General features: G+C 41.2%; 1 protein-coding gene across 3 annotated transcripts in view; it reads right to left on the reverse strand.

The window, feature by feature from the left end:
• Positions 1-13,889, reverse strand: part of MECR (mitochondrial trans-2-enoyl-CoA reductase) — a 638,102-nt gene that overhangs the window by 146,801 nt on the left and 477,412 nt on the right. The window contains exon 10 of one of the 3 annotated variants that reach the window (XM_044085063.1): positions 11,049-11,100. The exons of the other annotated variants lie outside the window; for them this stretch is intronic. Coding sequence (XP_043940998.1) covers positions 11,090-11,100 — 11 coding nt within the window. The 3' untranslated portion in view covers positions 11,049-11,089. Of the gene's footprint in view, positions 1-11,048; positions 11,101-13,889 lie in introns of those variants that run through there. 3 annotated transcript variants of the gene reach the window in all.

Raw genomic sequence — 13,889 nt, forward strand, 5'->3', positions numbered from 1 at the left:
ATCAATTCATGCTCCTCATAACAGAAGTAGCACCTGTGTAGATCCTGGCTAATGATCATAGGCTATCCTAGGTCTACGCTTTGTCTGCATCAAAGATGGGATTTAATAATACTGGGGAGGTAAGAAAACAAGTGGAAAGCATGAGGCTGGACACCTTCATAAACTGAAGAAATGATGCTGTGGCACATACCAGTGACAGGCAAACATGCTTAAGCACAGGAACTACAAATCATGGAAAAACTGCCAAGAAAGGGATTTCAGGAAGAAGAACCTTTACGTTACCCCCAGATACCCAAATCAAATTGCAATGATTTTAAACAGACGTGCAACAACTGGAATGCCTAAAGTGATACTTTTCTGAAAGGATACAAGGCCTAAATAACATATCCTACATGGACAGACTCAGTCCTGTTACTATACTCGGTATCCTACAGACTCGTAACAGGTGACCTACTGCACATCAGCAAGTCAAATGGAATCAGAAATACTCATCTAGGGATCTAAACCTCTTCTGTACCATCAACAGAATGGCTTGGGGGGGCAGGTATATTTCAAAGAAGATACTGCTGCTCCGGAACAGACTTCCCATCCACATAAAACAAAGTTTATCTCTGTCCATATTAAACAGCAACTTGGATCTATAGATGGGAAACAGAAATTTTACCCCAGGAATTGCCCCTGTACTACTAATGGACAGAAGCAGTTCCTAAATGCTTTATCCCATGAGTGGGTCCCCTCAAATTACCTATGGTATGATCTCAATTATTCTCATGATCTATAGATGGGAAACAGAAATTTTACCCCAGGAATTGCCCCTGTACTACTAATAGACAGAGGTAGTTCGTAAATGCTTTATCCTATGAGTGGGTTCCCTCAAATTACCTATGGTATGATCTCAATTATTCTCATTACGGGTCGTACATAATTATCAACCATGAGATTGTAAGGCCAATCTAACAACAAATGGGATTGATTAATTCAATTAGAAAAAGGAAAATTGTCTGCATGGGCAGCTAGCCTAGTATTTACCTATGAACATAAAAAAAAGGGATAATTAGTAAGTAAATAAAATATTGCATGAATCAATTAGAGGAAGTTAGATAAAACTAGACTGGGAATAGAAAGAAAGGGAAGATACAAAGGGACAATGGGAGGACATCTTTGCAGCTTCCAAGTATGCAAAGTCCAGAAAGTTTATGATCTGTGCTTGGAAGTTTTTAAGTAGGTAGTTTCTACACCTCAAGCAGACTTCAGAGAATTTTTCCTCAGGTAGCCAGCATATGCTGGTAGTGTGATGGGGGAAAAGATAGATAATTGGGAATATGTTTTTGGGGGAATGCAATGAGTTGGCAGATTTTAAAAAATCCTTACAGAGTACTTTGGCAGAAATGTTTGAGAAACAAATGGTTGTAATTCAGGAAATGATTCGTTAGAGCTGGATGCAAGACTATACTAAGTTTAATGCTATTTCTGGCCAAAAGGCAATTAGTATACAATGGAAATTAAAATATAAACCAATTGTAAATGAAGTATAAATATTGTACAAGAGATAAAAGAATTATAGGTGAGATATTTAGAAAAGGGAAAGAACAAATTACAGAGACCTAAATGGATTTTTTGGAAAAAAACATGCAGAATAATGTTCAGGAAAAGAGTACAATTTAAGAGAAGGCAGGACTTGGGAAATGTATGTAATGTTGGACTGAATGAAAATTGTTAAAAAGTATGTACACTACATAAAGAAAACATGAAAATAACAAAGAACGTTATTATGGTTTGTTTTCTTTTCTATTTCTCTGTGTGTGCCTAAGTGCCTATGCCACTTTTTAAAAATGTTATGTTTAATAAAGATGTTTAAAAAACTGGCTTCAAACTCTGTTTTATGGGGATCATAGCTGCATACGTTCTGAGAACAAAGCATTGTTTTTTTTTTTTTTTACGTAGCTTCAGCTTTATATTCGTATGCAACTCACACAAAACCTCGACAACATGAGAAGCACATAAAAACAGTATTCACCTCATAAGGATCTAAACTTATGTACACAAAAAAAAAAAAAAAATAGAACATGAACTTTGTTACACCTATACATTAAACATACCACAAAAGAGCAAAGCAATGAAGGGGAAAAATACGTAGATAATGAGTCCCATATACTGAATGATTCAGAGTCCATAAATTGCAGCCCAGTAAAATCCAAGTGTAGGTTAAAAAATTTTGTTTATTGCAGCAAAGGTTAGCGCTTTCGCTAAATAGCTTCTTCAGACCTTGATACAAACAATGACACTGTGGTCTATCATTTAAATACACAAAAGAGCGGGAAGAACAATTCTTCAAGCTATATGTATCCATGTAAAAATACATGAAAGCAATAGAAATGCTAAAAGGTATTTGGACAATGCTAAAAACATCAAAGTTCAACTGAAGACATACTCATTACAGATGCCATTATAGAATTAATATATATCTCATACTGATGCCTCAATGATTGATAATATATATAAAAAACATATTAATAAAAACTATAAATAAAACATAATAATACTGTGCATGTAAAAAGGGGGTGCTGGCACGTAAATATGTGATCACAAAAACTTCATTTCTTGTATCCTAGCCTCCTCATCTTTAGAAGAGGACGCAAGGGAACTTTCCCATTGAGCCCAGGGAACATGTCAGATCTAAACTTAATAATCCAGTGCGTCTCTCTGGCTTCTGTGTATGTTTCAACATCCCCCCTTCTATGAGACCTTAGGATCTGTTCTAATATTCTAAACCTAAAGCAATGACCTTCTCCTCTATCCAAAACATGCTTGGCAAGTGCATTGAAAAGGTTGCCTTTCCTGATGTGGTACACATGTTCACGAATCCGATCCCTAAGGCATCGATTCGTCATGCCAATGTAAATTGCTGAGCATCCATCACAGGATGCCATGTATACCACATCCTTGGACATACAATTTCCACATGCACGTATTGTATAGTCACCAAGCCCTAATGGATGTACAAAAATGGGATTCATTAAAATGTAAGAACAAAAATTGCAACTATTGCATGGTGTGGAATAAGGTGGGCCAATGCCCACATCTGAAGATGTGGTCTTCGGATAACATAAGAGCTTCTTAAGGTTCTTCTTATTTCTGTAAACAAACCTGGGTCCATCTCCAGTGATTTCCCTAATCTTGGGGTCCACTGATAGAACATGCCAATGTTTGATAAAAACATCTTTAATGGAACCTACATTTTTCGTATAATATACTGGAAAGATGGCCTGCTGGGTGAACCCAGGCATGTTGATGCGTTCATCAATGTCATCAGTATCAACTTGATATCGAACACGAGCTCCACTGGAAAAATATGGCTTAGCTTTGGTGGTTCTGAGGTCAGTAATGCCCTCCATCCCAGAAGCAAGATCTATTGAGCTGTAGCAACGTTCTCTCAACCTATTCCCTAATTCACTGATACCCTCCCTATATACAGAATCCAATGGAGTGTATCTCGAAACACGCATGGCTTGTCCACGGATAATGTTACTATACACATATCCTGGATGCATGCTGTGTCGATGTAGTAGAGTGTTTCTGTGACATGATTTACGATACAGCCCTGTGTTTAATATTTACATGTATAAATGTCCAGGAATGATATCCTGGTATCAGACCATTCAACAGTAAATTTCAAAAACTCAGTAGCCAAATTCATTTCGCTAACAAATTCTTCTAATTGTGTATCATTCCTGGACATTTATGTGGAAAAGTTAGTTAATGGGATGGTGAACACAGGGCTGTATCGTAAATCATGTCACAGAAACACTCTACTACATCGACATTCATTCATATTTGCAGCATGCTTTAAGTCTGTATACTAAAGTCTGAAATTGATAAACCCGCCCCTCCAGTGTTGTTTAATGGTAGTAGGGGAGTGAAATAAGAGCAGCCATGACAGTTCTCACCCAGGATTTAGCTGTAGAGTCTAACTTCTTTGAATGAAAAGGCTAAAAAGCCAAAACTTCAAATTCAGTTTATTCAGGGTAGGCACTCTCAAAGTCCACTATGTATTCTCAATAACGGTGTCCCAGATTTTATGGGCTCAAAGGCATGACCAAGTCATGTGAATTTAATCTACACCCATTGACCCACAATGCCAACACAAATCGCTCTCCATCAGGAGATACAGACTTTTAGGAAGACAGTGTCACGGGTTTAGTATTTTAGCAAAAGAAAATCTGGCTAAAGAAGGTCAAGTATTGTCTCTCACTAGTCTAAAACATATTTCCTACTCCGACTTGGATAAATGAGGTGTCACCATCACAATCAATTCCAGCAAGATGTGTTATGGTACTTCTTGTGGATTATCTAATAATTGGGAGTAAAAGAACCTAGGTTTGATGTGTTGAACTCCCTCTGTCTCTAAAAGACTGCATGCATCTACTTTATGACATGACAAAACCTCATGTGGAAAATAAACACGACCAGCCAAACAGGATCTCGGTTATAAATATCACCACCAAATGAATGCCTACCAGATAAGGCTCTATTTTCAGGGAAATTAAACCTTTAGACGGTACCCTAGATCAGACAAGCTGGAGTCTGAATAGGTTTTGGGCCATTTGGTTTATACAGACTGAAAATGCCATGGTACATATTGTTACATAACCATTTTATGATATACCTCAAAGTGTCCTGATGTACTTTCTCAGTTCTAGCACATTACCAAAAATTATAGCACCTGCAGTTACAAAAGCCCAGCAGCCATCCTCTTTTTATCCTGAAAAGCTGCTATAAAGCACGCTTTGGCAGGCTTTTCTGGCATTAGAGAACTAGGCATAGCTCCTCGTGGTCCCCTGCAGAGTTCCAAAGCCAGCAGAGAGCAGAAAAAGCAACTTTCTTGATCATAAGTATTTTTTAAACTTTTTAGTTTGCATTTTCCGATCTTTTGAGCTTTTCGACTACTGTTTGTGCCTATATTACTGTTTTATTACCTTATTTTCCTGTTTTTGTGAGCTTATATTGTTGATTGCACTTGTGGGCTAAAGTATTGCTTAAAAGTAACAAACAGGCTAATACACTCAAGTGTACCAGCCTTTGATAGCAATTTAGTCGAAAACAAAGCATTTACTGCATTTTTTTTTCTGTCTGTTTGCAAAAAAAACAAAAAAAAAAAATATTTCTCCTTTCCTAAACTTTCCTGGCTAGTTGTTCCAGTGATCAGATTTTGCTGATCCCTGGGCTTTGTATTTGGTTTCTGTGTTCCTCCATTTTCTTGTGTGGCCAGAGGTAGTTTCTTTACTCACCAGTGGGAGTGGGGAGTACTGAGCTGCTTGTTTGTCCTCAGAGGAGTGGTTAGAAGCAGCAACTAGTAATTTGTCGGCCATTTTGGGTCATTTCCTGTTTTTTCCAGCCCCCTGCTATAAAGCACGCGTTAGCGCGGAGCTGCTACCGTTGCACACTAGGGCAGCGCCGGTTAATCAGATTTAAACTATTAGGGCTACCTAAAGTCCACTCTTCAAATTTTCCCTTAAAACTACCATCCTCAAAGTATACTACTGTTCTATTTAGTGTATCCTACAACTATAAATTATCTCTACTTGACTCCCAAGTAGTCTATTCTCTATCTGTATAGCGAAGCACTTGCTCCTACAGTACTTATCACCTCGATACAGCACTCTTGTTATAGAAAGTACCCCCAAAAAAGCAAACCCCATTTCTCGGTCACCCACATCCCCCAAAACCTTTTCTTAAGTTTTTCTGTCTATTCCTTCTAGCATGTCGAGGGATCAGTTGCTAATGTCCTCTCCTGCTCAGCTGGTGAACCTGGGAATATTGAGGCAATGTTACAATTGCCTCATGTACCTGAACAACCCTCTCCTCCTCCCACAAAACACAAATACATGCGAGAGATGCAACTATACGGCCAAACTGGAGGCTGAGCTCTCTCAACATAGGACTGGCATGACCAGACAGGAGGAGAAGGTAACCACACACACTATAGACCCAGTCTCACATAATACCATCACAACCTCAAATCTTACACATAAACACACAAAGACATACTCGGAGGCTCTGATCAAAAATCTACCAAAACAGCAGAGGCCACCAAAGCAGACACCCAAACAACTACCACCTCAGAACACAACACCTGCAACACATAGACCACACAGTCAGAGTGTCAAGCAGTCACAGCCCTTAAGGCCAAACACAATGCCAGACACACTAGTCATTGGTGACTCCATAGTCAGACACACTGGCGTCCCGCTCACCAGACTGAGTAAGGAGAAGGTCACAGTAAGCTGCCTGTCGGGTGCTAGAATCCGCCACATAACGCATGCACTCAGGTCTCTCAACAGCAGGTACAAGTACGACTCAATCATTGTCCACGCTGGTGTTAACGACCTGAGGCGTACCTCCTTGGACTACATGAAAAGAGACATAGAGGAGCTCTCTGATTATGTAGCCCAAGCAGGTATGACCCTGACCTTGAGCAGTATCCTACCTTCACCAAGAATGATGCCACAATACAGAGATAAGATGATCAGCTTTAACAATTGGCTTAAACTCTGGTGTCATTCAAAGGGGATCCAATGTCTGTCTGCCTGGGATGACATGCTGGACAAGCCACGCTGCTTCGCAAGGGACGGCTTGCACTTGTCACCCTGGGATTCCGGATTTTGGCAAAGGCTCTTGCCACCCCATAGTGCCTTTTTAGGCAAGGCTCAAATTCTAAACCTACCACCCTAGAACAAAACAAAGAAAAAAACTAAGGGTAATGCTGCTCAATGCCAGAAGTCTCAACCTCAAGATGCACGCACTCGAGGCCCTTCTCAGTATGGAGAACATCGATGTCTGTGCTGTGACAGAAACCTGGTTCAAGGCTCCTGAGAGCACCCCAGCACTATCAGGTTTTACCTCATATCATGCGTTCCGGCCCCAAAACCCAGACAATACCAAGAAAGGAGGAGGGGTATCCATATTCATCGAGGACACCCACACCTCAAGATTGGTGGCATCGCACGATGGATCGGAAACCATCCAGGTGCAATTAACCATAGGCAAGACTGCTCTGCAATTTGTAGCATGTTACAGGCCACCCTCGCAAACTCAGGAACCTCATATGGCCTTCCTGAAAACACTGGAGGGGATAAATGTATCTCCGAACACCATCATACTAGGTGACTTCAACTACCCTAATATAGACTGGGAACACTACTCAAGCCCAAACACTCTAGCCCAAAAGTTCCTGGAATTCATAAACTCAAATGCCATGGAACAACTAGTCACCATCCCCACAAGAGGAGAAAACATACTTGATCTCATCATCACGAACATGGGAGCACAATGTTCAACGCCGAAGTATACCCCTCACTGGTGAGATCTGATCACGAACTAATCTCGCTGGAGGTCCTCATCCCGCCCCACCCGAAATGAAAAAGACCACAGTAAAGAACTTCTCGAAAGCCGACTTCACACTTCTAAAGACTAGTGTGGTCTCCTTTAAGGCCCCTGAGCTGGCGGTTAACATTACTCAAACCGCTGAATCACTTACAAATGCCTTCTACCAGCACCTGCAGGCTGCATGGATCAGGCAATCCCAAGCAAAACAAAGACTCTTTGTACCAAAGGCAAGCATCCAGTCTGGTGGACCCCAGCCATAAACAAACTCTACAACAAAGGGAGAAAGCTACTACAAGATAGAGCAAAATCCTTAAAAGGTAAGACACCGCTGATCACTATAAGTAAAAGCTAAGAGCTCTCATAAAATCATCCAAAGCTAATTTTGAGAAAAAAATAGCTAAGGACTCTAAAGACAACCATAAGGCATTCTTTAGCTATGTCAGAAACCTAGGAGGAAACTCCCAGATATGCTCAGAATTAGTTCAAAATGATGTGAAGATTACTGATCCTACAGACATTGCCAACATACTGGCTGACAGGTTCAGTGCAAACTTCTCCCCTAAAGGAGAGATATCTATACCAAATGATTGTAGCCCCCCAAACATCTCTAATGCCCAGGTGAGAACTGCTCTCTCCAAGGCAAAGAACACATTATCCATGGGACCTGATGGTGTCCCCGGCTGTGTGCTCCATGAACTCAACGAGGAATTAAACCCACAGTTAGGACAGCTGTTTAATCTTAGTCTCACCTCCGGATACGTACCCAGGGAGTGGCGCACAGCGACTGTGGTCCCACTCCACAAAGGCGGTGCCTCCACCGACCCTGGAAATTACCGTCCCATTAGCTTGACAAGCCTTATCTGCAAAGCCATGGAGAGGATCATAATGGATCTCATAAATAAAGACATAGGGAACTTGCAGACTTTGGATCCAACCCAGTTTGGCTTTGTCAAAGGCAGATCATGCCTTTTAAACTTGGTTGACTGCTTTGAAACAGGGACCAAGGCCATTGACGAGGGAAAGGCAGTCCATACAGCCTACCTAGACCTGGCGAAGGCTTTTGATACAATACCTCACTCGGGTATCATTGAAAAACTCATCAACTTAAATGTAAACCCATACATTACAAGATGGGTTGCAAACTGACTGAGTGACAGAACCCACAGGGTCAGAGATGCTGGCGCCATGTCAGACTCAAAGCCTGTCACAAGTGGTGTCCCACAGGGCTCAGTCCTGGGCCCACTCTTGTTTGGCATCTACTTTTCTGAAGTACAAGCAAACACAGGAGGGTTATGGCTGACAAAGTTTGCAGATGACTGCAAACTGGGCGCCGTAGTTGAAAACGCATCCGACACAGATATCCTTCAGAAGGGTCTCACAGAAACGGATAACTGGTGCCAGAGCCATGGCCTAAAGTTAAATGCCAAGAAATGCATAGTCATACCCTTCGGGAAAAATAAGGTTACCCCTAGCTACCATATAGGTGGCAATCCCCTGATCACAGAAGAAGTTATTAGGGACCTGGGAACCCAGGTTGACAGTAGCCTTTCATTCGACACTCATATTGCAAAAGTAGTTAGGAAGACCTTCTACATTGCCCACCTTATCATGAAGGGATTCACATCTAGATCAAGGGAAGTCATAGTCTCCCTATACTCATCACTCATCAGACCAATGATCGAGTACAATGCCCCATTCGGAATGTATCTGACCCGACACTTGCAGCAGCTGGAGAGGCCACAAAAGTTCCTCACCAAAAGGATAAAGGGTCTCAAAAATCTGTCTTATGCTGCCCGACTGAAAGAACTCCAGTTATATTCAGTTGCTTACCGCTTGCTCAGAGGTGACCTATGCCTGACATACAAGGCCATGTCAAACCCAGATTTGATGAACATGCTTCATCTCAAAAATCTAGATCCCTCAGAGCCACAAGGGCGGGAGACTTAAACCTCGACACGGTTATTAATAGGACGTGCTGGAGGGATAGATTCATCACCCAAAGACTCCCTATGCTGTGGAACAAAATCCCGGTTTATGTGAGGCAGAGCACCTCGCTGGCCTTGTTCAAGAGGAATCTTGATCAATGGATGGGAGATCACAGATACACCCCAGGGGTTACCTCAGTGTCACTGCTCGACAGAGGCACAGCAAAATAATGGGCATAGTTTCTCCAAACTAAAGGGGTGGCGTAAGCCACAAAACTATGGGCTAGGCTTATAAATGCCCTCGGGCAGATAGCCTAGTATGAACCTATGAACCTATAAGGATAGCAGGTCACTATCATCCTTACCCACTCCCCTTGCCAATCCTCCCCCTAAAATGTAAGTCTAGCAGCAGAGTTGGACCAAGGTGTCTGTACAAGCATTCCAGCACAGCTAAACATATCTTTTGAAGTACTTGTGAAGAAATAATATTGATAAGAAATAAGTGCACAAACACCTTGAGATGAAATGCACTTGTGGTTTGGCCTACACTGTAAATATACAGCAAGCAGGCTTGTTATATTAGCAGAGCTCTAACATATTAGCTTACATTACATTTATGCTGATAAATGGTCCATTTTGACCAGCTTGAATGGCAATTAAGTGCACCAGTAGAAAAAGCTGATTCAACTAAAAATACTTTTACTGCAGATCTCAATAATATAATGAAGCAACTGTACAAGTAAAATGAATCAGTTCCTTAATATAAGACAGAAGATTTTTCATCAGGTGTACCAGTCAATCATAGCTGAATTTCTTTTATAATGGCAGGATGGAAAAAAAAGACGTCCCCATCAGGAAATGAGTTTTGTCAGCCTCTTCTAAAATGGGATTTAGAACTCAGAATGATTAGTACTGGCTGAAACCAAAAGCCAGAAAGGAAATCTGGGGTTCAGCAAAAATGCATTAAAAATGTAGCTTCGGAAGTTTTAATCACATTTGTGAACTTACCGGGGCATGAAATTACAGAGGCAGACCTAGTGAAACTAGAAATGTTTTGTAATATAAATCTGCACTATGCAGTGACAGCAACTGGCTGTTTTCTGTTTGTAGACACTGACATGTTTTGGCCGGTCACAACTGCAAGCAAAGTTTAAGGTAGAGGCCAAATTGTTTTAACTTCCCATTTGCTTCACAGTGGTCTTGAGCAACACTTGAAATTAATGGAAAATGCTAGTAACCAGAGGCTGAATAGTTTAAAGCAGCTCTAATATTTAGGTGGAGACATTGGCAGTTATAGCTCAGGGTAAAAAATCAATCAGTTTACAAAAGGTCAGGTATCAGCTTATTACGTACAAAAGAAATTAGAAGCTCTGTGGAAATCAGATTCCAGCACAGCATCAACATTCATATCATGCTTTAATTAACAGTGTAGTCTAGCTCTTAAAGAAAGGCAGCAGCAAATTATGTTCAAAAATATATAGCATGAAAATTCTTCCTTTCTAATCCTTAGGGAGATAATGGCACAACAGAACTCTTAAAGCAAATTATTTTCTTTTATTACAGTGCAGCTAACACCATAGAAAAAAATCTTTTCAATAAAATACTTGCACAATAACTCACTTTCAAGTTCAGATAGAGTCTATCCTCTTTAATACTGAAAAACACCCCAAATGAAAACTATTTCATTGGATAATGTCTCTGTCTCTACAGAATAGACCTTACCTGAAATTGCATTATTTTGTGTATTGGTTCTTAAGGCAATAATGCTTGTTCTGTAGTCAAATCATTGCTATATTAGGGGAGAAAAAGCCAAAACAAGCTGACAAAACTAACAAATAACATTATTCTACTTTCAAGTATATCATCCCAGTAACAAAAATGGGAAATAAATGTACTGCTAAAGAAAATACATGCTAGTAACAATATTTTAATTTGAACAGACTAACTTCTTACATTTTTATTAAGGTATAATTGCTTCTTTGAATGTCAACAGCTGTCTAACCTTGTGAATCAATACATCTTGTGAACTCTTATCTCACTACAGTACTCAGATAACACAATGAATGAAAGTAGAGTGTCTTGGGTAAATAAAATAACACACAAGTAGGCGCCTACTATAAATGCAAAGTATCAAAGATAAATTTTACTTTAGTCTCTTGCTCTCTGGTGGATTTTTTTTTTTCCTCTTCCTCATCCACCAAAACTCCCAAAACTCTGGCTCTAAAAAAACTCTCAACGGATATAATAAATAGGGCGTGCTGGAGGGACAGATTCATCACCCAGAGACTCCCACTATGGAACAACAGAGAATCCCAGTCCATGAGGCCCAGAGCCCTCACTGACTGTTCAAGAGGAAACTTGGCATGGATGGGAGGGAGATGGTAGGTTACCCGGGAATCATCTCTGTATCACAGCTGGACAGAGGCACAAAGCAACCAATGGTATAGTCTTCTCATCCTAAGGGGTGGTGAAAGCCACACACACTCTGGCTAGGCTTATAAATGCCCTAGGGCAGATAGCCTAGTATGAACCTATGAAGTGCATAAAGGAATTAGGTAGACAGGTATAACAATTCACAGTAAAGCTTTTAGTACTGCTATTAAAGAGATCATCCACACCAATTGCCACTGGTCACAAGTGGTGGGCATAAAAATATTACAGAAGGGACCACCTCCTCACCTTGGCCAGTGATTACAAGAAGTGTAGCTGTACGAAGCATTACTTAAGGACTATCTTCAACAGTAACCTCAGGTCAAATGAACGTAGGTATTAGTAATACAATTGCCCAGGGAGACCATGATCATTGCCAGTGGTCACAAATCGTACGATGAAAGGGTACAAGCATCACGAACAGGATCACCACTTTCAATAGCCACAGGTCAAATCAGTGTGGGTATTAGTAGTACTACCCAAAGGGACCACCATCACCATTGGCCATATGTCATTTAATGTGAGAGTTTGAGTACCACTAAGACAATTACCATTATCAATATCCACAGGTCAAATGAAGTACTAGCAGTACTACCCAAAGGGACAACCACCCTAACAAACAGCCACAGGTAATGGGAGATGTAATTGTAGTAGTGGGAATTGTGAATGAAAGTAACATCTCCAGAGGCAACAGACCAAGACAGGTGTAAGAAGTACCACTAAGGGGTCTACCCTCTGCAGTGTACATTAATCACACCAGGTGTGTGCATACGTGTGTGTGTGCACGTGCACTCGCTCTCTCCCTTTCTCTCTCTCTCTCAAATAAATAGAGAAACTGAAGTGGATGTGGAAACATTTACTCTAGAAATCAAGGTTCCCGTCAAACTTCTAATTGGTGAAGAAGATGGGACAGAAAGCCGTGGTGGCATACAGGTATAAAGCCATAATTACAGTCCAGCTGACCAGAGTTTGATTATCAGCTCCAGTACCTGACAGAGCTGGGAAAAAAACATGGAAGAGTTCATTGCCACCTTTCCTGTCCAGGTGGTTCTAGCTTAGCACTTGAGCGAAGCCTAGTGGGAGCACCATGGTGTTGCACCTGTGCAGCACAAATGGTCATGGTGCAGATGTATGAAAAATGGGGGCTCTGTGTGTGGTGTCATGTTCCCTGCAGCTGACAGCATGCAGCAGAGATCAGGGAGCTTCCAAGAGTTGAGGGGGGGGGGGCTGCTCCACCTGGGGATGAGCAGGCCATTCTACAGGACCCCAACAAGCTGGCTGGCTCAGTTCCTACCCTCAGCCTCTTGCTGCTGAGGAATAGATGAGCTGATAGGTTATCAAGAGCAGGCCATTCTACAGGACCAACAAGCTGGCTGGTTCAGTCCCTACCCTCAGTCTCTTGCTGCTGGGGAATAGATGAGCTGGTTATCAGGCAGGAATGAATGGATTGCAGAATTCTCACCTAGTGCAGAGATGTCCAGCTGCCACTCTGTAGAACAAATAGGTCAACAGGTTGCAGGTAGAGCAGCTATCAAGTGAAGTTGTGTGAATAGAAAAAAAAAATACGAAGGTAGGGAGAAACCCATACATGATGTCAATCATCATTTCTGAAAGATAGTGACTTCTATTGTAACTATGATTACAATTCAAGAATTCTCATCAGTGGTTGGCATATGAAGAACAAACTACAGACTTGAGATGTATTCCATCAAAGAGACAGCTGAAAATGAAACATTAGCACACTAAGAAATAGTTTGGCTTGCAATAATGCCCTGTCATTTTTGACCTGATTCTTAGCAACAAGATCCAAGAACACTGCATTGCAACACACAGACTGAGGAAAAAGTCAAAGGGGCATTAATGAGCACAAATGACACATTTCTGAAACAGTCCAAGAAGCGACACTGATCTTTCATCACATTTTTTTTGTAAATTTTTACTCTGATTGTTGCCACCCTCCTGGCTAATCAGCCCATTGTTCCTCATCACTGGGCTAAGGATCACCTGGGAGGGGCTGTCACTGAGGCAGCCATTAGGAGTGGTTTGAGTTTTTTTTTTCCTTTTGGTCTTACCATCAGTGCGACTGCCCAACTTATGATGCTCAAGGGGTACTTGTATGTAATGGGCTGTCTTGCACTTGCCATGCTT

Source organism: Protopterus annectens, chromosome 1.part1 (assembly GCF_019279795.1).
Source record: "Protopterus annectens isolate FY-2018-M chromosome 1.part1, PAN1.0, whole genome shotgun sequence".
Lineage (NCBI taxonomy): Eukaryota > Metazoa > Chordata > Ceratodontiformes > Protopteridae > Protopterus > Protopterus annectens.